Genomic DNA, 26,994 nt, shown 5'->3' on the forward strand with positions numbered 1-26,994 from the left:
GAGAAATCGGGCGGAGGAGGAGATGGAGATGAAGAAGATGGCTATGGCGTCCATCCCGAATGCCCAGAAAAACAAGCTACGCACGATGGTGCTTCTCTGAGCTTGGTGGTGAGCTCGAGGTCCGCACCCCCCGCGACGAAGCTCACCATCGCCATCGCCCCCAAGCTTTTCTCACCAGCGACACACTCCATCTCCACGAAAGACCTCCACTATCCTTCCCCCTTCAATGGAATCATCTACTCCGCCTTTGTTCCTCATCCTCTGCCTAGCTTTTCTCTTCACTTCGCCGATTGCTCTGGGAGTCACCAACCCCGGCGATGGTAATACCACCTGCTTTTTCCTCGCGATGGTCTGCAATTCTAGAACTTCATTCACGCCCTGGCCGTGACCTCCTCTAAAAGCTCAGCCGTTGCTCTTGCTTTCGCGTTCTCTGCGCTCAATGTTTTCCCAAGGATCACAGATTGGGAATCTTAAGCTCACAGAAATGGATGGCGACCTCTTCTCTGAATTTCGTGTGTGCTCCCTGCTTGGCTCTCTGAGTAATGCAAGGTGTTTGGGGTATTTCTGCTCACTGAAAATTTTGCTCTGACTTTGCACAATATCACAGTATCCGCCCTCGAAAATATGTTCACCAGTCTCAATTCGCCCTCACAATTGACGTCCTGGACTTCTTCCAACGGAGATCCCTGCGGCCAAGCGTGGAAGGGCGTCCAATGTAACGGTCCTGCAGTAACTCAACTGTAAGTCTCAAATTATTGCCTTTCGTCCGGAGTGTATGGTTTTGAGGGCTCCGATCGGCATTTGGATTATTGTGACTGTTTCCGAGTTGCTCAGATCACCGTTGTTTGTGTGCAGCAATGTCGCTGGTCTGGGTCTTTCTGGTCCGCTTGGGTATCTGATGTCGCAACTCACTTCCCTAACTGTCATGTACGTCTCATGACCTTCTCATAAAATCTCTACGCTCCTTCTAAGAAACATTTTTCAAACGGTTCTTAACACGCAAACTTGCAGTGAATGAACCCAGTGCATTCTCTCAGGTTTCTTAAAAGTACTTCAGCAAAAATAGTCTACACACTCGCGTAGGTGCCTCGTGTTAGTTTTCCATAATCTCAAGGACTTTTTCCCGGACCCTTCCCGGTGAATGCAGGGACTTGAGCGACAATTACATTTCTGGCAGTATACCTTATTCACTTCCGCCTAATCTCCAGACTCTGTAAGTCCTATTAAATCGGTATCTTGGTGGGTACAAGCTCTTTGTAGAGATCACTATTGTTTCTTGGGAGAGAATCTGTAGAATTGGCTCCTGGAAACAGCTTGACTGAAGTAACCTGCCCTGTCTTTCGATTGGTGAAAGGACACTCCCGTATTATAGGCTCGACGTTGTCAATTATATAATTAATCCGACTGTTGTACGTTGTACGTTGCGACAGAAATCTGGGGAATAACAACTTCGAAAACAACCTGGCATATTCAATCTCCACAATGACCAACCTGACGTATCTGTGAGTTTGCTATTGACATTTTTAATGCTATGTCTCACTCTTCTTTGTTTTACAAAACAAAAATGACTCACCGAGGAAACATGCATTTGTGCAGAAATGTCAGCCATAACCATCTCACTGGAAGTCTTGTTGATTTGTTTTCCAAGCTTGGCAGTCTATCTGTCATGTAAGTTCTAAACTTTTTAAGTCTTCAAAATAGTCCTGTTGATTTATTTTCCAAGCTGGGCAGCCTTTCCGTCATGGAAGTTAAATTCCACACTTTTTAAGTCTTCAAAATTGTGTTTTCTGAGCCGACGGGAGTATATTGAAAGAGAGCCACTCTGTCTGCATGAATTTTTGATGCTTTGTGTGTATATGTGATCACTAGAATATTCATGCATTTGTCGTATATGTAAGCTGCGGGCTGAGCTAAGTGCATAGAAGGCAGAGCATTTTTTGAGTCAACTCTTCGCAAGTCAATTTGAACCTACTCTTTGTAAAATCCAGGCATCAACCCTAACTTTTATGCTTTGTGAATTGTTCCCGTAACCGGCAAAGTGGGTGTACGGAAAAACTTATACTGTAAAGCTTTAAGATGCTTCACATGAAGGAAAAAAAGGAGGGACATGTTGCTAGTGTGCTTGTGATTTTAAGATTGGGAATACAGTTGATACACATAATTCCTTTTCTGGAGATCTTTCCATAGCCAAGACACATTCTTAATATTTATTTGTTTATGAGAAAGCTCTGGATAAATGGAAAGGAAGACTTTGTGACCGACTTGCTGCCCTTTCCTACAGAGCGTTGGAAAATATATAATCATATATATCTAGCTTAAATCCTAGCTTTCTGGCAATGTTAGAATAGCAGCGGAAACACCTTAAAATCTAGATCCTACTTGAAATGTGCACACATGCATGAAATATAAACCACGCTCAGACCTGGAGTAGACAGAGAATTGTGGCAACCAATACTTGTATATCAAAACATATTCAATAGGTAGGACCCAACACAGGTACAAAAGGTGCACTCACACACTATACTATGTGGACAGCAAAGATCCTGCCCACCAGAGCCAATACGGAGTCCAGATATGTTGCACAGACTTTTGCTCTTTCCTTCTGCTGCGTGCTTGTCATTGAGATCTAAGACAATACCAAACAGGGAAATTTTAGGAGACATCCGACCTAGTCTGTAGAGTGGCTACCATCCCTTGTTTACTGCTGACCACAGACCGACCCAGTCTGTAGAGTGGCTACCCCTCATTTACTGCCAACCAGGCAGACCCTTGGGGCCTATAAAAGCCCACCAAGCCTGCACCTGTTTGCTGGGCTGGGCCATCCACATGGCTTATGGCTGGGCTTTGTTCCAGCATTTGACTCCTTCCACCAGGCCCATGAGGCGCTCTAATGATGGACAGCCACCATGGTGTTCCACGTAGACTATGCTGCCTGCTGTGGAGAGTACAATATAATATAAGGACTACTGTCTGCAGCTTGTGTGCTGCGCATGTGGCTGCCTCCACAGTGCCCTCCTACTCTGTTAAGTACAAGGAGAGAGGGAGAAAGAAAGAAGCGTTTATGATACTGGAGAAAACCAGATGCAATAAGAAAATGAAGGGGTGGAACTACTAAGGTGGGCATCCACACCCAAAACTGCATCTAGCTCAAATCCTAGCTTTTGCTACCATGTTCAAATATGCAGCGGAAAATGAATCATCCATGAGATCACACCTTACAATCTTGTGGTATCACTATGGCAGTCCTCTGTATGCTGTCTGAGGACCAAGTCCACTAGGTGGCTGAGAATGGATGAGAGCGTCTCGGCAGAGAGAGGCCCCAATGCGGTAATTAGTGCTGCGGTGGCATGAAACCCGTGATAGAGTCTGGTGTTGGTCAGCCTACATGGTGTGTTGTGGTATCCTAGCAGTGGCTCTCCGTCGGCCTAGTGCACTGTCACCCTTGTCGGCTTGTCCTTGGATCCCCAAGCCTCATCTGTGCATCAACATGTTGACAAGTCTGTCATATCTCTTGCTCTGGTCGTTGAATTCTTGGGGACTGTTGGTCTGGCCATCCGACTTGAAAAACGCTCTGGTGAAGTCTGGCTGAGCCCCCATATCTCATCTATGTGTCATGAGCAATTGGTCTCTGTGTTGTACAGCCTCATTAATCAAGATCATATCCAAATCCGTCTTTGAAATGATAGTGGTGATGGCCTCAACTCTCATAGCACACAGGGCACGTGAAAGCAAAGTGCTCCCTTGGATCACAAAGGGTGCATATGCGTCCCTCTCTAGTTATGCCTCCTGTTCATGCACTTCATGCAACATGCATGAGGTGGAGTGAGAGTACTATGAGATTCGAGGTTAATATCACTGCCCCTTCAACCAAGGATTTCTAGATATGAGATAATTTATTGAATACTCAGACTAGGCCCCAAGACACCCGAGGTATAGCTGAGATTCTGGAGGTACTATGAGATTCAAGGTTGATATCACTACCCCTTAAACAATGGATTCCTTGAGGAGTTTATCATTGATTACTCAGACTTGCTGGGCTGCTCTCTTCGATTCATAGATCAAGAGAAATAGACAAAGAACAGGGAACCCAGTAGCACGTGATCATAGATTTCCTCTTAATGGGAGACAAACTACTCTGAGTGGGTGTAGTAGAATGTGGAACCCATGGCTTGAGCCTTGGAGACATTAGATCTTTAGGGGCTGGCTACAAGACCAGGAAGCTCTCTTCCTATTTAAGACACCCTCATTTGAAGAATGTGGGACACATGGCTTGGAGACATTAGATCTATAGGGGGCTGGCTTAAGACCAGCAAGCTCTCTTCTCATTTAAGACAACCCTCATTGCAGCATTATAGTGCTAGGCTATCTGACAATGCTCATGCATTTGTCCTACGTCATGGAGTAGAGGCTGACAGCCGTGGTGGGACCTTAGTTGGGCCCACAGAGCTCCGATCGCTCATGGCTGCAGTATTCTCCCTCTAGGGCCACACATACATTTATAGTCTATTTCTATTCTCAATTTCAGTCCAGCTTTTATTAGATCTTTAGGATTTTTAGTATGTACTACACAGGTTTTTGTTGTCATCATGCATCTTGGCCTTTTTGGCATTTGGCAGATAGTATTAATCTCTCTCTCTCTCTCTCTCTCTCTCTCTTTCTCAATTTCTCGGTTTCTGTCACAAATGTCTCTCTCTCTCTCTCTCTCTCTCTCTCTCTCTTTCTCTCTCTCTCTTTCTGTGTCTCTGTCTCTGTCTCTGTCTCTCTCCCCCTCCCCCCGCCCCCCCCCTCTTCGGTTATTGCCATACTCTCCCTTCAATTTCAGTGGCTATTCTGTACTATTTAAGTGGGATATTTCCAAAGTACAACATGATTCAAAATTCCAGCTTAGGAAGTACAGTCCAAGCTAGACAATATTTTTAACTCCCCAACCTTGCCTTTTGTAAGATTAGGAAAGGTGTGCTATCTTCCTGAACTAAGAAAGGGATAAGGATTTATGTGGCTCTGTACCTGAATCCACAACTGGTGTATTAATGCTAGAAGCTGGACAAAATACTGACTCCCCAAACTTAGGTTTTTAAGATATTTGAAACTAAACGAATGTGTGCTTTCTTCTTTAACTAATGAAGAGGAGGGATTTAGATTGTTCTATACCTGAAAGACCATGATGATCTAATCCACAGCTTACCTGTCAGAAACTATAGTCTAATGTTTTGAGGTCCGTATTCATACTTCTAGGTCATTGTCTTCCAACCATTTTACTACTTTCTCATGGAAATGATCGCAACTTCAGTTGACTGAAGGTGGACTTAATTTTGACAATGTTGGTTCCCCCTTCAGGGATGGGAAGGGAGGGAGGGTGATCTTCTTGCATTTGATTACATTGAGAAAAGTGTCTGATGTCCTTGATTTTGGTGTCCGTGTATGTGTTGTCTCCAAAATGTGACAGTGATCTCTCCTTCAACACTATCACAGGCTCACTGCCTCAATCATTCTCGAGCTTGTACAGTCTGACATCCCTGTACGGTCATATCCCACCTTATTTGTGTTTCTGGCCTCATTTTTGAGTTGCATCAGAGATCTCTTTGAAGCATACAAGTTTAATTCTGGTGCATTGCAGATATTTGCAGAACAACCAGCTCTCAGGAAGCCTTAATGTCTTGGCCAATCTTCCATTTCAGAACTTGTAAGTGGTCCCTCCTTTGAAAGGACTGCCAATGCTTAATTTGCTTAATGGGATTCATATTTGATAATAATGCTCCATTTCAGAAACGTGGAGAACAATCAATTTTCTGGCTGGGTTCCTGCTTCCTTCAGTTCTATACCAAATTTGAAGTGAGTCCAATTTGTTTAGAATAGTCGTTCCTTGAGATGTCTGGTATTGGTGAAATTAAATAATGTAGTCTTTTTCTGACATGATTAATTTTGCTCTTGTGGAATAGGGATGGTGGAAATTCTTTCAGCTCTTCTCCAGCTCCCCCACCTCCTCCTTATACTCCTCCTCCTCCTGTGCCAGTATCTTCTGGGGGATCAGGAAGTAAATCCAACGCTGGGAGTTCTTCTAAAAGCTCACAGAGCAGTAGCTCTGTTCTGAATGGTGGAGCCATTGCTGGAATAGTGATTGCATGTATACTAGGAGTCATTGTTGCTGCTCTTATCGCTATATATTTCCTTTGGAAGCCTCGTGAAGGTGCTACTGATGAAGAAAAGCAACAATCTGCAGCTGCTGCATTGGGGCCAGTCTCCCTTCCTGTTACAAAAGGTGTGTCTTTAAACAAGGTTCTGTGGATTAAGGACAGGTCCAAAAAACATAAACAGTGCACAACAGTTTGTATGAGAGAGAGAGAGAGAGAGAGAGAGATGTATTACTGTCTTCTGGAGGCCTTGCTGGCCTATTAGACAAAGTACAATATCAGAGTGACACATGCTCTTACAAGCTGCTATAGGCTGAGGCAAAGGGATCACTAAGACCCTTTGCCTCACTAAGCTAAAAAATGCAAATGCAAATCAAAGCTAGGGGCTAGTAGCTAGACTCTATCTCAAAATTGGAGTCAGAAGCGTAGAATAATATCTGTACCATCAGATCGGCCAGCTGCGATCTCTCGCCTCCCAGGCGGTCAATGAATGTTGTGATCTCATAACATATAGCCCGAATAGTGTCAGTGAGAGGACATCCCTGCTTCACCCATACCGTGCTCTCGACCCAGTCCGACATGCCTCAAGGGGCATGAATTCTCCCTCTGATTGACTCATACAAACTCATCACCCCCCAAATCGTGACATCTGGAATGTGCATCTCTTGTAGTCGTTTGATCATGCGAGATCGTGGGTCGACCCAGTCCGACATGCCTCAAGGGGCATGAATTCTCCCTCTGATTGACTCATACAAACTCATCACCCCCCAAATCGTGACATCTGGAATGTGCATCTCTTGTAGTCGTTTGATCATGCGAGATCGTGGGATTGTGTCAAAGGCCTTCCGAAAGTGTCTATAAAGCAGGCGTAGACTTTTTGGGATCTCGATCTCGCCTCCTCAATGATCGCCCACAGAGTGAAGATATGATCAAGAGTGGAATGCTGTCTCGTATAGGCAGCTTGTCCCAGGGCTCGCTGCTCTTGTGTCTCTGTGTAGGAGCTGATCTCTCTCTCTAGTACCGATCCGTAAATCTTGGCCAGTGTGTGACCAATCATGAGAGTGCGGTAGTTCCTAGTATCCATGGGATCTCCTACTCTGTGTATCGGCACTATGGTGGTTTTACTCCAAGCAGGAGGGAAGCCATGACATACATCATGGTTGAACATCTGTGCTAGGATCGCGGGTCCAAGATCTCTTGTCCGTGTGCGAAGTGCTTAGTCCATAGCTCTCATGGTCCTAGGCTCTCCGATTGTGGAGCTGGCGTAATACAGCTCACATTGTGTGGAGTGAATAAAATGTAGGTGGTGGGCCTAGGGAGAGTGGACATATCGTGTGGTGTCTGAGCCGGGACATCATAGAGGGATGTCGAATAGGTGTGCCATACATATGGATCTATGAGTTGTATAGGTGGCTTCTCCTCACATTAAAGCCCCCATACAAAGGTGGAATCACCTCAATGAAAAGATTGGATCACCTCATCCATGCTGTGTCAGAGGAACGCCCGCCTCTTATGCCGCGTCAAACGTCGTGAGACCCGAAATGCCTCAGATCTCCCAAAGCCCCTCCGTATGAAATAGGCTCTCATCTCCTGACACTCATCATCAAACCATGGGTTCTATGGCATCTTCCCAGCTGAGGTCCAACTGTAGATCTGGTCGCAGGGAATGATCTGGTGGTGGCATCATGGATCATTGATACTAGTGTATCTGAGGCAAGAGCGAGGTTCAGCATCATCTCTCAAAGGGGTCGCTAGGCCATGGGATAGTTGGCTCACGTATACTGAATCAAGGGTGAGTGCTTGGAAGGTCGTAGTGTCGATCTGTAACTGGAATGGCTTAGGTGGACTTAGGGGCGATGCCAGTCTAGCAGAGTCATTGGGGTGGAGTAAAGCAATGTTGTTTGATGGCATTGGATAATATTCATTGTTCTCACAGCATATTCAGGAAGGGCTTGAGTAGATGGGAGCAGATTTGGAATAGACAGATGGACTCATGGAGACCTATTGGCGATATTAGCTATGATTGGTCCCTGAGTGTTAGGGAAACGGCTTGTCTTACTCGTGTTATCCGAAGACTCCCTGATCAGTGGCCTTCAAATATCTGTCTTTCGGAAGCTATGAGAAAATGTATCTGGACTTGGGTGGGGCCGGGGGTAAGCGGATCATGTACTATGCCTGGCAGTTTATTCAAGACACTAAATGATAGGTATGAGTGCTCAGCACCGAGAGGGGGAGGGACTATGAAGTCATGTACCCGTGTCACTAACGTTGGGGAGCCCATCAAGTAGTCTACAATGCTACTGCCTCCTCCATGTGGGAAACATCTAACCCCTCCAGACAATGGCCACCATGGAAGACCAATGTATATGATCAGGTCGTGTATTGCTCCCATCTTTAACAGATGTCTCCCATACCTTGTCACATGTGGTGCATCCTCTGAGTGTCTCACTGAAGAAAATCACACTTAAAGTACTGCATGCAATATAGGAAATGCTTACAAAGAAAAGGAATCAGAAACTACATGAAATGACTAAAAGTAGTTGCTTCCTAAGCTGTGATCGACTACATCTCAAATGATAGACCACGAACCCATTACATCTCGCCATGAGTAGATATAGGAGCAGGTGTCACCACGAACAACCAGGAGCAGCCGAGGAAGGAATCCACCAACAAGACAAGGGGTGATCAAAGCAGAAATCATCGCCATCTACACAGTTGACGTTCACCAAATACTCCACGCATGCACGACCACGTGTCCAGCTCGACCTACTCGACTTAACCCAACTCAACCTATGCTATATGACCCAACCAAAGTTTGCTCCCCTCAACACCCCCCTCAAACTGAGAATGGGTGATCTCTAGGTCAGCTATGAGAGAGTTTGCTGTCAACAAACTGACGAGCTCAAAACAAAGAGCCTTGCTCCAAAGTCGATACAGACATAAAAATGTGCAGATATCAAACACTTTCCACACAACAAAGTGGAGAGATCGAAGATTATCCTACTCAAAATGTTCATAATTGACCAAATATGAACGGACAAACTAGAAAAGCGAACTCAATTGACATGACAATGGACTATGTCTCAGCCCTACGGGTATGTTTGGCAATACAAGTTTATTGGCTAGCATGTGCTTTTAGAACGCATACTCCTCGTAGTCTGCGTCATCAACGACGCACATCCCTGCGAATTCCTCTGTCACAGCATGGGCAGCTTCCTTATTCTTTCTGAGCAACCATTTCTTTCAAGGATATTTCACTGCTTACTCGAAGGATTTTGACAATTCCATTATACGAGGGAGGAAGGCTTGATAGAAGAACCGCCTTGACATCATCATCGTCAACCTTGACACGAAGATCAAACAGCTGCCGCAGGATTTTCCTCATTTGGCTCATATGCTCTCCTAGAGTCATGTTGTCTTTCATCTTCGGATCGAAGAATTCTTCCTTCAACAACACCTTAGAATTCTTGAGGTGTGCACCAAACAAAGTTTCAAGTGCGACCCAATTTTGTGCAGCACCTGTTGCCAAATCGAGGTGGTGATTGTACTGAACGCCGAGTGCTCTTCCTAGGATCCTAAGAGCCCGCTGACAGCTGGCACAAAGGAAAGTTGGCACCGGTGGACGTAACAAGCTTCACACTCTCAGACTTCGACTCCATTGTAGGACCTTTTGTTCGGATGAGATGCTCTACAGACCTCGCATGCAGCTCATGAAAGCATTCTTCAAAATCTTTGAGGCTGTCAGAAGACCCGCTCTGATACTGCAATGGAGGCAGGGCAGATTGGGGAAGGGGATAGAATTGGCAGAGGGAAGAGAGAGAAAGACAGAGGAGTGAGAAGTGAGGAAAGGGGAAGAGGGAGAGGAAGAGAGAGAGAGGAGGGTGAGGGGAAGAGAGAGAGATTGATTGGGAGAGAGTGTAGGCAGCATGTAGGAGGAAGGAGAAGGGAGTAGATGAGATTAGATGTCACATCAAAAGGTGAGTACAAAGGGTGGGGAGGTGGACTTACATACTCTCCCTCCGCACTGTCTCCTTTTTGCCCTCTCTAGGCCTGAACATCCTCTAGAGGAATTAGCCTAACCCTCACTAACTTGGCCCAATCTTGGCCTTCATTACATCCATCCCTCGTCAAAAACAAATTTGTCCTCAAAATTGCAAGTGATGGTTAGGCACCAAGGCCCCCTGCTGTAAAAAGGACATACTTTATCATGCATGCCCCCGGGTCAAAACGAAATGTGATATATTATTTTGCCTTGGGTGTTGTGGCACCTCCAGGGCCATGTGGCTGGTAATCCATCTTGGCAAGATCATCATTCATAATCACATGAGTTCGAGCTGTCCCCATGGGTTTTGTTCTGCACGATGCATTGTGTTTTGCTGTCCACTTTCGTCCACGTGGGAAGCATTGCTTGCTTTTCCATATACCCAACACCTTAGCTTGAATGAGTTGTCTTTGCATTGCATCTCTAGATACTCTGTCCTTACCAAATGTGAAGAACGGAAATCGTCTTAGTTCTCACATATGAGACAACATAGGGCTCCAATACTTGGATGCTAGCATGTACGTCTTTTGTATTTCTTTCAAAGATGGCACAATTGCTGAAACATGGTGCATCTAGCCTCCGAACAGCCAAATAACTTGAGAGAGACAATTCAGGTCTGCTAGGAGTCATGTACGCGTGGTCCCATAAACTTTCCTTGTCACTAGATACACCAAAGTCCAACCCCCTAGAGAACAAAATAGTTAAACACATTGTTTGAATCTATTCTGGTAGACCAAGGAGGGGGCATTGGATGAAACAACAAATTGCTAGATCCCTTTTAACCTCCATTTGCTTCGGGCTGAAAAGGGTTAGCTGTCCATGTTGTTGTGGTAGTAAGAAGACAACACAAACATGCACGGAGAACAAAGGCTATCAGCCATGTGCAACCCAAAGTGCATGTGCTGACCCATAGTCTTGCGTATGCATGCCATATGGACTGCATTTGAGCATCATTGATGAGCAAGTCGTCTCTGCCATAGTCCTTAAATACAACTAACCAAGATCCAGTCAAGCCCTCTGAAGAGTATGCCTTCTTTGTTGAAGGGGAGGCATGAGCTTGCATACATTGATATTCAAGATATGTTGCAACCATATCTGAATTTAGAACAACAAAAAATCTAAATTTGTATGATTGGACTATTCTGGTCCACCCAGCTGATCTCTTGGAATGATGCATTGAACAAGGCTTTTGAAACCTTGAAGTTAACTATCAAGGAAGCACCGTTCTTGCATTACCCGATCCTACCCGGTCTTATGTTTTAGAGGCCGATGCGAGTGATTTTGCGATTGGGGCAGCTTTATTCCAAGAGGACAGACCTGTAGCTTTTGAGAGTAAGAAGCTAGACAACACCCAATATCGTTGGATCACACTAGAAAAAGGACTCTATGCAGTTGTGTATGCTTTAAAAGTTTGGAGACACTACTTGTACGGTTCGAAGTTTCTTGTATTGACCGATCACCAGTCAATCAAGTATGTGTGTGATGGGTCTGAATTGAGGGGACGGAAGGCTAGATGGGCAAAGTTAATGCAAGATTTTGATTTTGAAATACGTTATCGAAGGGGTTCGCTGAATAGTGTGGCGGATGCCTTAAGTCGAGTCAAGTTTGTAAATGCTATGTCATTTACAGAAATATCCTCAGACCTTTTTCAATCCTTGAGAGGGCTTTGCGCAACTGATAGTCATTTCAGTTCTTATTGGTAGAAAGTCCAGGATGGGAGTTTCATGGTTGATCAGGACTCAAGGATTGTGCCATCTACAGCACAGGCGGCAGAAGGTCAGTGGATGATTAGGAATGGCTTGCTGTTCCGGAATGGAAAGATATGTGCGTCAGATGTTTTGGATCTTCGATCCAAGATTCTCTAGGAGTGTCATGATGCTATCAGTGCTGGACATCGAGGTATACATCGGACTCTGTCTCTTGTGAAGCATACCTTTTATTGACCTAAGATGCGTGCATTTATAGAAAACTATGTGGTAAGTTGCCGGGTTTGTCAGGTTACTAAGGCAGAATGCCTTAGAAGCACGGGTTTATTATAGCCATTGCAAATCCCAGGTAATAAATGGGAAAGTATTTCCATGGATTTTATTACTGGTTTGCCTAGAATGCGCAAGGGTCATGACTCCATTTGGGTCATAGTGGACCGTTTGACAAAAATGGCTAGATTCTTACCTACTAGAACAACTATTTCAGCTGTTCAGCTGGCTCACAAGTTTGTGGACCACTTGTTTAAGCTATTTGGTTTGCCCTTTGACATAGTCAGCGACAGGGACTCGAGGTTTACAAGTAACTTTTGGACACTTGTTTTTGAGAAGTTAGAAACTACTATGAGTTTCTCAGATCATGCACAATCTGATGGCAGTACAGAGAAGGTCAACCAATTGGTTGAAGATATGCTTCGGGCATATGTTTCTAAGAGACAATCTTCATGGGAAGATTATCTACCTATGATAGAATTTGCTTATAACAGTGCAAAGCATTCGAGTACTGGTTACAGTCCTTTTATTCTTATGTACGGGTTTCAACCTAAGTCATCAGTTATGGTTGGGTTAAAGGGAATCCAAAATGATGCTGCAAAGACATTCTTGCAGGACATGCAAGAAATGTTGCAGTTTGCCAAGGAGTCTATTAGAACTGCCCAAGATCGGGATAGATTTTATGCTAATAGACATCGTTCACCTAGAGAGTTCTCTGAAGGAACGATGGTATATTTGCGTATTCCCAAGGAATCCAAGAGCCTAAGTCCTAGTTTGGTTCCGAAGTTATCCCCCAGATATTGTGGTCCGTTCAAGGTTATTAAAAGAATTGGACCAGTTGCATATAGACTAGAATTGCCTCCTGATGTTAAAGTACATCCAGTATTTCATGTCAGTAGACTGAAAGAGTTATTGGGTGTGGATGATCAACTTGTTTCTCCTCAAGAAATAATAGGAGTTACAGATTTAACTTTTATTCCACATGAGCCTGAGAGTATTCTTGAATTTCGTGAAAGACAAATTCGTAATTGAACTATCACGGAATACAAGATCAAGTGGAAGGATCGTGTTGAGGAGGATGGAACATGGGAGACATTACAGAACCTTCATAGGACATTCCCTGGTTTTTTAGCGAACTCAGGAGTGAGTTCTTAGAGGAGGGGAAGTATGTCATGTGTACGGATTGGTATCCAACGTGTACTGGGTACACAAGACTAGCTCAGGTAGCCTAGGGAGGCTTGATTCTCGGGTTGAGTAGCAAGGGTAGAGGTCTTCGCTATTTTTGGCGCTTGGGGCCCGAGTCTATATAAGGGGCTCAGAGGTTCAGTTCTCAGAGAGCCGATGGGAGCAAGTCTCGTTCCCAGGTGCTAGGTCTGATCCTAGATTGAGTCACAGATGCGCGCCTGCATCATAGCGTAGTCCAAGGCCCAACAATAGATCCCAGGCTTCAGAGCACCCCCTTGTGGTATGGGACACGAGGCTGGTTAGGATCTGGTTGGGAGTTCGTGCCAGTAGCTATAGCTCGTGGCTCGGAGGGGACATTTGATTCGGGATCGCATCTCGTAGATGTCATGGTTGGGTGGTGAGCAGCCTACTCAGTTTCTTCACGTTTTTTCCCGAAAAAACAGTTCTAATTATATTACTTCGAGAACAAGATACAAGAGGTCAGCTTATAGCTGACGGGCTGCGTACACAAACCGGACGCAGCCCAAAAGGTAGCATAATAAATCATACTCTCACGGAGGAATATGCTGAGTGTGAATGAACAGCCATCGGGGTGGTGAGTAGTGCCACCGAAGGCCCTGCGTAGTCTGCTCGAAGAAGAGGCTCTGTGAATCCCAAGCCTGGAGGAAGCGTCTCCGCTTCTCCTGACCAGCCCGGGAGTCTCCCTGAATCTGGTCCCACTGGCCTCTGAGGGTATGAATAATCTCACTCCAAATCTCCGCCATGATCTGGGCAGTCGATAAGGAGGTGCCACCGAGGATCTGCGCGCAGCGCGAGGTCCAGATGTGCCATCCTGTAATGCTGCTGATAATCTCCCAGACTGGCTGCCTCTCCCGAACTCCTGTATCAGCCTCTGCTAGGTGCTGTGGGATACCCTCGAGCGGCCCCCACGTCCCCTGTGTGATAAGGAAAGTGGGGTCCTGCTGGCATGCCTCGAACAAGTGATGAAGACCAGGTGCGGTGCTGCACCAACAGAACGCGCCCCAAGTGATCACTCCTAGCTCTGGTGCTGCACGAGTAAGAAGCCCGAAAGTCCACCTCCACACTTCCTGGGCGCGCATGCAGCTCCACAGGCAGTGTTTTGGTGACTCCTCATCCGCATGGCAAATCTGACAGCAACCGTCCTGGCCTATCTGCCTCAACCAGCTCCCCACTGGAAGACCTTTGTGGGTAAGAAGCCACAGGAAGTACGAGATCTTCCGCGGCCGCCAGCTCTCCCACAAGGCCTTCCAGAAGGCCTGCAAAAAGAACCTGGAGATACCCTGTGCGTACCAGCTAGGACGCTGGGTGGGGGGGCGGCTCTGCATCCTCCCGAGAATTCGCCTGCCCAGAGTCGTGCTGTAAGCGAAGAAGGAAGTCTGCCCCTGTCCTGTCACAATCTCTGGCCACCACCACTCTCCTGGGTCCCACTCAAGCTCTGACAAGGCCCGCCCCTCCCAGAGCCAAAGACGCCAAAGCTGCAACTGGTCCTGCTCGATAGTAGGGTCGGTATGCCAGACCTTCCCCAGAAGGCCTACGACCCTAACCCTCTGCCACGGTAGTAGGGGGTCAATGAGCGCATCCTCTCTCCTGAGTCGTCCGTCCCCTGAAACCGCGAAGAAGGCGATAGAGGAGTCATCCAAACGTCCTGCGACCACCAGTGGGATGCCACGGGGGGTGAACTGTCCCAGCCAGTGGGTGTCTCCAGGCATGAGGACCTGAGGCTCAGGTGGAGCCAACCAAGCGGCTGGGATCGCTCCGTCGATCTCCGTGCGTCTCGCCTGGACTCCGCGTGCACCTCCCGCTGCGTCTGCCAGATCGGCCATCTCCAGATGTCTGTACGTATCCCTCCAAACTCGAAGGGACCGGGCTGGCCCCCTCATCCAGCCGTCCCACCTGATATGTGATCTCTCCCCCAACTGAAGGCCCTCGGCGTCTCTGACCTGCCCATTCCAGACGAGCGGCTGGCGATCGATCTCCTCCTGACAGCTGGGCTGGGACTGAATGAGACTGAGACGGAGCCGCCTCCAAACCATGAGGAGGCTACGAACGAGTGGGGAGCGGGGCTGAGTGAGCGGGGCGGAAGTGAAGATCCACCTGAAGGACGGTAGCCACTCTCCACCTCGGCGCGGGACACAAGAGCCGACTCCCTGCTGGAGTAACATCTTCCACGTCTGCCCCCCTGGGGTCAAACCGCGGATGATAAGCTTGCCTAACAAGGCCTGACTCTGAAGCTCTGGATCAATGACCCCCAGACCCCCCTCCGCCTGCGGAAGAATGACTGTCTGCCAAGCAACCCTGGCTCTGGTATCTCTCTGCCCATCCTCCCCAGACCAAAGAAAGTTCCGAACCAACCTCCTGAGCTGTGCCACGCTGGATCTCGAGAAGCACCAACAAGAAGCCACATACCAAGCCGTGGCTAGAAGGACCTGGTTAACTACTAAAGCACGACCTGCAAGGGACAGCTTAGCAGTGCTCCAGAAAGCCAGCTTCCGTCGGATGGAATCTAGCACCGGGAGAAACTGCTGAGCTGGCGTAATGTCTAGGCCAACCTGGAAGCCAAGGTATCTAGCTGTCTGACCACGTGGAATCCATCTGAAGCCCAGGAATCGCCCCCACTGAGAACACGCCCCCGGGTCTGTGAGAAAACCAACTGATTTGTTCCAGTTGATTTTCGCACCAGCGGCCGAGCAGAAAACCTCCAGGGCCATCCGCACCCTCTCTAGCATCCTCTCATCGTCCTGGACATAAAGGGCTGTATCATCTGCGTACTCTGAGTCCAGAAGCTCCGTGTCCTCCCGGAGTGGAAGGCGAACACCCCTGAGCCCTGTGGACCTCGCCCGAAGGTAGTAAGTCATGGCCTCGGCGAAGAAGAGAAACAGATAAGGAGCCAGGGGACAACCCTGACGTACTGATCTCTCCAAGCTGAAACGCTCACCCATCCTGCCTCCAATGATGACTCTGCTAGACGCTGTCCTGTACAAAGCTGAGATACCCTGAATCCAGCCTGCCGGGAAACCTAGCCGCTCCAGAGTCCCCTCCAAAAAGGACCAATCCACGCGATCGTAGGCCTTCTCGAAGTCGAGAAGTAAAATGGCAAGGTGTGAACCGCTGTACTGAGCCCACTCCGCCGCCTCTGAAAAGGTGAAGACATTATCCAGGATACTGCGGTCCTGGACAAAGCCTGTCTGAGTGTCATGGACGAGGTCTGGGAGTAGAGGTCGAACTCTGGCACTGATCATCTTGGCGAGGATTTTGTAGGCAGTGGTAAGGAGAGTGATCGGACGCCACTGGCGGATCTCCTGTCTATCTCCTCCCTTCGGGATGAGGCAAATCAGTCCCGAGGAGAGGCTCTCTGGCATCTGACCGCTGCTGAAAATCCCCTGCAGAGCTGCAAGGAGGGGCTGATGGATCTGGTCCTAGAAGGAGGTGAAGAAAGCTCGGGATAGCCCATCCTCACCTGGGCATTTCTGCCCATCAATAGCCATCAAGGCCTCCAACATCTCATCCGCGGTGAGCGGCGCCAACAAAGACGCCTGCATGCTGGGCTGGACCAGGGATGGAATGTGCCTCCACACCTCCTCACGGTCACGACTAGCACGAGGGGCAAGTGGCTCCTGCTGGAAGAGGGTCCTGTAGAAGTCAGTGGCCAACCCCATGACCTCCCCCGGGTCCGTAACAATGTGACCATCCGCTGTCCTGAGACTCCGTAGCTGATCACCTGCAGCTCTCTGGCCGTGTGTCCTGAAGAACTCCCTGCACATCCGGTAACCCTTCCGGGCCCAGAAGGAGAGAGAGGCGTGATAGGAGAACTCGGAGCGACGCTGGAGGGTCTCCTCCAAGAGGGCTCTGGCTCGCAGGGCCTGGATCCGAAGCTCCTCCGAGCCCGGGGAAGACTGCTGAAGTCGCTGAATGGAGGCGAGGTCCCTCCGAAGAGCTCTCTCTCTGCCCCACCAATCCTGTCGAACCTGTAGGGCTGCGAGCTGGCAGATCTGGCTGGACTCCTGCAGAGCCTGCGCGACCGAGTCTACCAGATCCATGCCCTCCCCCCAGTCTCTGTCCCAAAGACTGCAAATGCTGCTACGGACGTCCACCCTCGAGAAGATGGAATCGGGAATCCTGCATGATCGGGGGGGGAGAGTCTGGGCTGCCGAATCTAATGAGAGGAGCACAGGCGCATGGTCGGATAGTGTCGTCCCTGGAACAATGCCCGCCTGGCCACCTCTGCTGATGGCCCAATCACTGACATAAAACCTATCAAGCCGCTCCAGGAGTCTGCCTCCTTCCCTGCGGAAGCCCCAAGAGAAGTCCAGGCTCCCGTGCCAACGCCGGAAGGACGGGTCTCTCCAACTGTCCCTCCCTCCTGTCGCGAAGATGAAAGAGTCCCAAGCTGACTGCTCTGCCTGAGCCATACCTGTGAACTCCGGATCTCTACCCTGCTGGTCCTCCAAGGTCTCCAGGTTGTTGAAGTCTCCTCCAACAATCCAGGAATCCATGTCTGGAAGAATCCCTGTAAGTGTCCTCCAAAAGGTGGCTCTGCATCTGAGGTCTGTGGGAGCATAAATGTTGAGGATTCCTATCTTGGATCCCTCCAAATTCAGGCCTACCCAAAGGGCTCGGCCTGGGATCAACGTGCCGTGACCGAAAACTGACTGAGCTAACTGCTCGCACACGGAGGTACAGACCCCCCCGCTCCTCCCCTGTGCGCCGATCGAAGGCTCCCAATAAGTGTAGGAGCGTCCAGGGAGAACCTTCCCGCAGCTACGGGCATGAGCCGCAGAAAGCTTGTGCTCCTGGAGCAGCAGTACATCCAATCGACCAATCACTGCAGGCTGAAGTTCCTGACGCAAAATGAGCTTCCTGGGACCACGGGTACTCGAAGAGTGAAACCCGTTCACATTCCAGGAAACGAGGTGTAGGCTCATGGAGAGGGATGGGGGGCTGCGAACAGCTGTCTGCTCGCAGAAGAAGTCGAAGAAGAATCAGACAGATCGGAGTGGAGGCGCTGCCGCTTGTGAGAAGGTTTGGAGGGGGAGACGGGGTCGTCCTGCCCGTTCTTCAAAACCTTCAGCAAAGGCGAGAGGCCCCTAGTGCCATGAACAAATGCTTTCTCGAGCCAGCTCGAGATCTCTGAAGCAGTCATCCCGTAGAAGGTTCTGAGTTTCTGTTGGGACCAAGCTCTGACATCCTGGGGAAGAGGCCATGCCAGGGGGGGTCTGAGGATCACGATCAATCGGAAACGTTTGGCAGCGCAACGCCACCGCAAGCGCACATCGCCCTCGGACCACTGAGTCTCGAGGAGCTGCCCACCGGACGGGCCTATCCAGGAGCAAATCTGGGCGTGTGTCTGCTCTCTGAGAGCCTCCCACACCGAGTCGTCTGTCCAGGTCTCGGTGCCATCGCTGAGGAACGTGAAGGCGAAGCTAGGGCCATCCCTGGGAGCCAAGGCACCAATCCTCCCATCCGCCCCTTTGCGGAGCATGAAGATACTAATGTCGAGACAAGCCGGGAAGGTCCCAAGGTCGGCCACATCCAGGTAGTCCCAGGGGCCAGATCTGTAAAAGTCTCGAGGGAGCTCTCTCTCCTGGAGCTGAGACCCAGCTGAGTCTGCCACTGAGGGGCTAGCGGGAAGGGAAACCTGCTCCACTGGTGGTACAGACACCAGGTGTCCTGCAAGCGGGGGAGGAAGGGGAGGAGGCTGCGGGATAGGCGACTCGGGCTCCACGGAGGCGACTGGCGGAGAAGGTGGAGGAGGTGGAGCGGAGGCTGCACTCGGCTGGGAAGGCGACGGTGCAGCTAACTCTGTAGGAGGGGCGAGGGGAGCAGGGGGGGGAGGGGGATGGGGATGCATCTGGAACTGGGGCTGAGAGGGAGGGGGAGGGGGAGGGGACTGAGGAAAAGGAGGCGGGGGCTGAAACTGCGGGGCGGGCGAAGGGGGGGGAAACTGGGGAAACCGGGGAGAAGGCGGGGGGGTGGGGGAGAGGAGGATCTGAGGCTGTGGAGGGCGGGCTGCCGTCGAAGAAGAGGCTCTCCCAGGTCCCTGGGGCATCTGCCTGTCAGGCCTGTGGAGTGCTGCTGCAGGAATGGTGACCTCTGCCTCCTTGCCTTTATCCGAAATCTTCTTATTCTTTCCTCTTTTCCTTCGAACCTCGGTCCAGCCGCCCACTACCTCTGGCCCAGGCTCCGACTGCCTCGGCTCCTCCTGACGTGTCTGTCCGGGGGGGGGAGGTGGGGGCGGAGGGGGCGGGGGCGGGGAGGGTCGAGACGAGCTGGCAAAGCGTGGACAAGCAGCCGCCAAGTGCCCAAAGCCATGGCACCGCAGGCACTGACCTGGCTGTCCGGTGACTATCATGCTCTGGGTGATACTGTCGGCACCTGTAACGATCTCGATCACTGCAGGGAGAGTCGCAGGATCCGCCACAGCCACACGGACTCGGGGAGCTCCTGCCGTGGTCACCGCATCGGCAAAGGTGTCGTGCATAACCCAGCCAAAATGGGAGCCCAAATCCCTGACAATCGGCCGCAGCTCAGTAGCAAGCCCTGGAAAAACGAGTGTCACTGGGTGGCGAGGTATACGGAACCGAGTATCGAAATCCGCTGCGCTGAAACCACGGTACCACGGGACTATCATGATGATCTTCCCATCCACCGATGTGGGGGAACCGGCAACCAGATTGCTCGCAGCTTTCTCACTGGAGAGTTTGAGCCAGAAGATGCCCCTTCCCATAAGGGCCACCTCCTCAATGTGGCCATCCTCTAGCAAGAGAGTGGACTGGAGCCAGTCCCTGATGGTAGACCTGGAGGGGGAGTGTCCAATGACTCTACCGTAAACAGAGGTACGAGCAAAGTCACTGGCTACCGCCTGAACACGGGATGATTGTTGCTCTGTCAGGATAACGCGGTAGGCATCTGGAGAGGGAGGGTCCGACTGGGCCTCCGGATCCGGGCTGGGGGCCGCCATACCGCCAAGACTAACTGCAAGCTTCCGATGAAGAAAAACAGGCTGCCACCCAAGAAGGGGATGAAGCGGCGGTGGAGCCTGGGGGTGAGGCGGGCGAGGCGAAATGAAGGGTCGGAGGGGTCGAAGCTGAGGGCGGGGCGAAGGCTGCGGGGTGCGGGGAGTACGGAAGGGGCGAGAGGGCGGGGGGGGGGGGGTGAAGTTGGAATGGCGGGGGTGGAGAGGTGAAGCGGGGGGGCGAGGGGAGCGGAATGAGGCGGAGGCGGGTGAAGCGAGGGGTGAAGGAGCAGCGAGGGGGCGGGTTGGAGCGGGGTGGATGGCGAGGGAGCAGCGAGGGGCGGAATGGCGGAGGCGGGGCGAGGGCGAGGCGGGCTGGGGGGAGAGAGAGAGAGAGAGAGAGAGAGAGAGAGAGAGAAAAAAAAAAAAAAAAAAAAAAAAAAAACGAGGCGAGGCGACGCGGGATGGAGCGCGCGGTTAGAGCGGCGGCGAGGGGGGGTTAGAGCGGAGGCGGTTATAGCGGCAGCGAGGGGGGGGGTTAGAGCGGGGGCGAGGGGCGGGGTGGAGCGAGGGGGTGGGATGGAGCGGAGGTAAGGGGGCGGGATGGAGCGAGGGGGCGGGTTGGAGCGAGGGGGGGAGGGGCGAGGGGCGGGTTGGAGCGAGGGGGCGGATTGGAGCGAGGGGGCGAGGGGCGGGTTGGAGCGAGGGGGCGGGAAGGAGCGGAGGCAAGGGGGCGGGATGGAGCGAGGGGGCGGGATGGAGCGAGGTGGCGGCTGGAGCGGAGGTGAGGCGAGGGGTAGCGGGAGGGGTGGAGGTGGTCGCAGCGAGGGGGGGGGGGGGGGGGGAGCGAGGGGGGAGGTAGGGGCTAACGGCGAGGGGGGGAGGGGAAGCTCGCAGGAGCGCTAGCTTCCAATGAGGAGCTATTCCAAGTTCACTAGTAACTTCTCAGTTTCTTCACGTTTGGTGTGTTCTTGTGTTTGCTTGCAAGTCAGAGGTTTCAGGAGTGCTGGGGTTGTGTCACTTTGGCATCCCTTGCTATCATCTGTGTGGTTTTCTATATTTTTGTCCTTTATGGAGACCATACAATGCTGGATACTCACCTCCTCCTCAAAGTTTGCATGCCTAGAAGGATCGAGTGTAAGTGCATCCACATCCTTATCTTGCTGGCGAACATCTGCATCTTGATCAATATCACAGATTTGCTCATCATTGCTTGGCGCCTCATCTATCTTTTCACCCATCAGGCCTGCTTCATTGTCACGATTATGTACGTTACTCTGAATATAGGCATGTCTTCCATTAGTGTGCTGAACTGCCCCTTGCTGTCCATTATTGTTTCCATCATTTGGGCTGCTGCTTTTGTTTGAGCAGATATCCCAACATAACCCTTGTCACATGAAAAGATCGACTACGTTATTTTCCGTAGGAACATACGACAACTGTATGTTTCCAGCTGATAGTTTCTCTCAAACATAGTGGATCTCAATGTGCTTGTTACGCGCATGAAAAAAGGGATTACGTGCAGTGGCCAAATCACTTTGTTTATCAATGTAGATCATGGTACAAGATGCCTAGCTGGCATCAAGATGTGCAAGTAACTTGCATAGTCAAACATAGTCTACAGTAGTAAAGTTGTGAAGGCTGTCCTGTACTCAACATCACAACTAGAAGTAGCAACTGTAGGTTTTCTCTTACTGAACCAAGAAATGCATGAAGAGCCAAGCATGAAACAGTTGTCATTCTAGTGTGCCTTTCAAGTATCGGAAGACACAATTCATTGCCTACCAATGTTGTGTATTGGGCTTGTGCTAACTGAGACATTGCATACTGCAAATCAGGCCTTTTGTGAGACAAACAGATAAGGCATCCAACAGCCTGCTAGTAAAGAGTAGCATCAAATGGGTCACTCCCATCCTCGGACGATAAATGGAAGTAACTGGCTTAACAATCCTTGAACTTGAAGCGGTGTGAGCTGTCCAATATACTTGGGCTGACTCATCATTATGCCCCCCTCAAAACTAGCAAATTGGATGCCAAGATAGTAATGTAATTGGCCCATATCTGACATGGCAAATGATTTTTGCAAATCAGCTTTGAGAGCTGCAATTTACTGTGTATCTGGCCTAGCAGTAGGCATGTCATCCACATAAAGAATTAAAATGAGCAAATCTGAGCCACTCTTTCGGACATAAGAGTGGCCTCTGTGGGGCTGTTTTGAAATCCAAAGCATAACAAATGTGAATGTATTTTGGCATACCATGACTAGGGTGCCTGCTTTCAGAGGCACATACCTTATTTTCAGAACCCTCAACCTTAAAACCAGGAGGTTGGCTGACACAGACTTCCTCAATCAAATCACAGTGAAGAAAATGTCTTAACGTCAAGTTGGTGAACCTCCCAATGCCAGTGTGATGCAATGGCTATGACACACTGAATGGTCATGATGCATGAAGTGGGAGCAAAGGTCTCCTCAAAGTCAATATGAGCATAGCCTTTCGCAACAAGGTGGGCTTTGTACTTGTCTATGTGGCCATCAGCTTGCCGCTTCAACTTATAAACCCACTTAGTGCCTATGACACGCTTCCCAAGAGGTAAGTCACACGACTCCCATGTGCCCATTTTGGTAAATGGAATCGAGTTCAACTCTCATGGCATCCATCCATTCCATGCATCCTTATGGCATAGAGGTTGTTCATTGCAAGGTGTGGCATCAAAGCGACATCAAGCAAATTGCCATGCATTTGTCATTGTGCACCCCTTGTGCGGGTAGCCAAGGGTTCAGCTTGCTTGCTGTCCCTAAGGGTATCCAAGAGTCACCTTGGGATTGTTTACTGCTGTCCAATGATGGTTCTCTCCTCTGCAATTGCCTGTTCAATGGCATGATCATCAAGTGGCTTAAAATCAGGCAATCTGAGGAAGTCGAGAATTGCTATAATCATTGGGTTTTAAACCCTGCATTTTTTGTTCTGAATTGAAAGACAGGCCTCAAGGAATCAAACACACTAAAATTCTTTTGGTCTTGCATCATTACTTGTCCATCGAGGCGATATCTCTTGTGTCTTCTGAGACTCTCGGCCATCCTTGCACATCATCATCCTTGCTCTCCACTTTGTTTATCCTAATTGAATATGGGGGTTTGCTCGGATCCTTTCCTAGCATTTTAGTCTCCTAAAATTTCCCATTTGGAATTCACTCAGATGTCTCCCTTTAAATGCAAAAAAAGAATTTAGTAGACATGTGGTGGTGGTTTTGTAATGGGGGATTATGGAGCTACACCTTCTCTTCTCTTTTACAGATCTCCAGCCACTTGTATTGTTTGTTTGAATCCTCCTCCAAGATTCCTCCATCCCTTTTGGATGTAGCATGTAATTCCTCTGAACCTCTCCCTCCTATGTAGTCTTTTTGTGCTGTAGATGATATCTTGGTTAACCCCTCCCTGTTTAGTGTCTCATAACCCTAATGTTGCCATGTGATCTATAACTCTTCAGAAAATAAGTGGTTTAATAGAGCGAGTAATTTCAAGGATACTACTCTGCCTCGTGTTGGCCCTTGGGAATAAGACCATGCATAGCTGAATATTAAGGTGGTGTTTTGTTTGTCTTTGTTGGGCATGTAATTGAAGACTTTGTTTGTTTGGGGTTGATTGTGTAGTCGTTAAAGAAAAGCCCGAGCAAAGGCCTACCTCATCACCATCAGAGGTGACCTTAAAGCCTCCACCTTCGGAGACATACAAAGGTGAAGCTGCGGAAAGACCTTCAGGGAGGAAGCCCTCCAGCAAAAGAGCAAGGAGCCCTATTGCTGCCTCATCTTATTCTGTTGCTGATCTACAGCTTGCTACCAACAGTTTCAGTCAGGAGAATCTTATTGGTGAAGGTGCACTTGGTCGTGTGTACAGGGCTGAGTTTCCAAATGGCAAGGTATGTTACTAGTCCGAGTGTTTTCATGTGTGTGACAAACTCAGATGGGTTCTACCTGCATTGTTGCGTTCTTATGGTCTGATTGGTTTTGCAGCTATTGGCCGTTAAAAAGATAGACACGTCTTCATTCTCATCAGTGCAGAAGGATGAGGACTTCATGGACATCGTATCGAATATATCCCGGCTCCACCATGCAAACATAGCTGAAATGGTTGGTTATTGTACCGAGCATTCTCAACGTCTGCTGGTCTATGAGTATATTAGCAAAGGTACATTGAATGATTTGCTTCATGCTCCTGATGAGGCGACTAAGAGGGAGCTTACTTGGAATGTTCGCGTGAAAATTGCCTTGGGCACAGCACGGGCTCTTGAGTAAGCATCATTTAACTAAAAGCCTAGTTGATACTTCGCCGCCTGTGTTTCTGACCACTTTCTTACATGAAGTCTTGGGATGGAATACGTGGTGTTGCAGGTATCTTCATGAAGTGTGTCAACCCTCCGTTGTCCACAAAAACTTCAAGTCTGCCAATATCTTACTAGATGATGAACTGAATCCTCACCTTTCTGATTGTGGGATTGCTGCGTTTTCACCAAATCCAGAGCGGCAGGTGCAAATCACAAAACTCCATATTACTTAATTTAATTTTGGGAGGAAACGTTGGAGACATTCTCAGTAGCAGCGTTTCGTTATACTTTGATTTCAGGTTTCAACCCAAATGATGGGCTCATTTGGGTACAGCGCTCCAGAGTATGCGATGTCCGGAATTTACACTTGGAAGAGTGATGTTTATAGTTTTGGGGTGGTGATGTTGGAGCTTCTAACAGGACGCAAGCCCCTGGACAGGTAAGAAAGCGTCCCTTCGCTTTTACAGTTGTAGCTACATTTTGAGTGCTGATGTACTGAGCCGTTTCTGCACTATCTCTTGTTAACACAAAGCTCTTCGCTTGCAGCACAAGGTCAAGAGCAGAACAATCCTTGGTAAGATGGGCAACCCCCCAGCTACACGATATCGACGCTCTAGCAAAGATGGTCGATCCCTCTTTGAAGGGAATATACCCTGCTAAGTCCCTCTCACGTTTCGCTGATATAATCGCTCTCTGTGTCCAGGTACCACTCCAATCCTTTGTCTAACTTTCTTTGACGAGAAGTTGTAATCATGGATTCAACTAACTGCGCGATGTTTTCTTGTCAGCCTGAGCCAGAGTTCCGGCCACCTATGTCTGAAGCCGTTCAATCTTTAGTGCGGCTTATGCAGCGTGCGACTCTCAGCAAGAGAAGGTCTGGCGAAGAACATAGGAGCTCTGACACCCATGACTTCTCAGATGCTCTGTAATCGATTGACAGCTAGTAGGTGCCAGACTGAGGAGACAACAATGCACATGGCTGCTGATGCCTGTGTCAAACCTGCATCACACGGAAAGACGAAGTCTTTTTCCCCTCTGTCAAATAGCTTCATTTGAGAGGCATCGGCTTTGTTTTTTTCACCTTTGCCTCCTAGGATCAGTAAGAAATGCAGGGCTTGAGAGTCTTAATAATGCCATCTGATCAAAGGGGTTTTGAGGAAGCCCGAACTTGGGCAAAATGCCGAAGGCAGCAGAGGTTTGTTTCCCGCTGTTTATCCGTTCAGTTCTTACGATAAAACAAGGACGTAGGATTGCTCCCACATTCATAAAACCAGCAAGGAATGATATAGTGGAGTGCAGATTGCCAGAGAAAAGCTCCTGCACTGCATCTCATCAGCAGTTTGCTGCTGTTTTAAGTGTTCTGATCTAGAATTAGTTTGTACTGCTCGTGATTGACGCAGTTGAAATGGCTACTTGCACGACTTTCCCTTGCTCTTCTTTCTTTGCAACACCAACCATCTCTAGCTCTTGAGCTGATGAAGCGATTATTGGAGTAGATGTGAGCTTGATGAGGTGATTGTTGGAGTAGATGTGAAACAAGTTGACTTGTAATAAAAAGACTATTGAGCAATTGAGCATGCAATCTGGAATGTGTACTCAATGAGCTTGTTTGCACTAAGCCCGCACAAGTGTTCTTCACTAAAACTTTTGGGTTTTTTCCATACAAAATGGGTTACTTCATCAATTCAAAGTCACTTCTTTAATGTTGTGTAGTTCTCAAAAAAATACCCATGTTGTGTAGTTCTGAGGTGATCTTGACTTTGACATTTTGTTAAAGAAATCTTTCTTAAAATGGCATTCCCATTGCTCGCCCTTAACCATTCTTTTCTCTTTAGAGTAGTTTTGAAAATCTCTCTTTTGGGAATGTAGAAGCATTTTTAACAAGTCTGTAAGAGATTTGAGTGAACTAGACTCTCTAAATGCCCATGGGAATGCACACTTATGTGAACACCCTTCACTAACGCTCCCTAATTGATAGTGGGAATAGGCCCTAACCCAATCAAACAACGAGTGCGTGGATTGTTCTAGGTGCTTGGCTTGTATTACTAACATGAGGGAGGATTTTAAAAAAATAAAATAAAAATGGGGTGGATTTCTTTGAAAGGACCTATTGATTCAGGAACAGATGGGATTTATGACATGGACGGGGGAATTTCAAGATTACACATGGAAGTTGTGCGATGAGTTGCATGGTTTGCCTTCAGAGTAAGCATAAAAATTTGTAGATTGTTTGTGTGTTTACACATCACTTTTAAAGTCATTTGAGCTTTAATAACATGCTAGGGGCATATTCTAGTCTTTATCTTTCTTAGGTAATGAGAGATTCAAAGATGTATGCCTTCTTGGAAGGCAGAAGGGTGTTGAT

General features: G+C 48.8%; 1 protein-coding gene across 1 annotated transcript; it reads left to right on the forward strand.

The window, feature by feature from the left end:
- LOC147900541 (protein STRUBBELIG-RECEPTOR FAMILY 8-like) lies at positions 1–26,249 on the forward strand. Its single transcript, XM_087377093.1, has 16 exons — positions 1–320; positions 608–740; positions 856–927; positions 1,148–1,213; positions 1,431–1,502; positions 1,597–1,668; positions 5,447–5,518; positions 5,618–5,683; positions 5,767–5,832; positions 5,940–6,259; positions 23,959–24,224; positions 24,319–24,596; positions 24,697–24,832; positions 24,929–25,068; positions 25,176–25,332; positions 25,418–26,249. Exons 1-16 carry the CDS (start codon positions 227–229, stop codon positions 25,556–25,558), a joined length of 2,151 nt encoding a protein of 716 aa, XP_087233219.1. The 5' UTR covers positions 1–226; the 3' UTR covers positions 25,559–26,249.
- The last annotated feature ends 745 nt before the right edge of the window (positions 26,250–26,994 follow it).

The sequence above is a fragment of the Dipteris shenzhenensis genome, chromosome 7, assembly GCF_047967505.1.
Source record: "Dipteris shenzhenensis isolate YYH24624 ecotype China chromosome 7, Dip_SZ_1.0, whole genome shotgun sequence".
Taxonomy (NCBI): Eukaryota; Viridiplantae; Streptophyta; class Polypodiopsida; order Gleicheniales; family Dipteridaceae; genus Dipteris; species Dipteris shenzhenensis.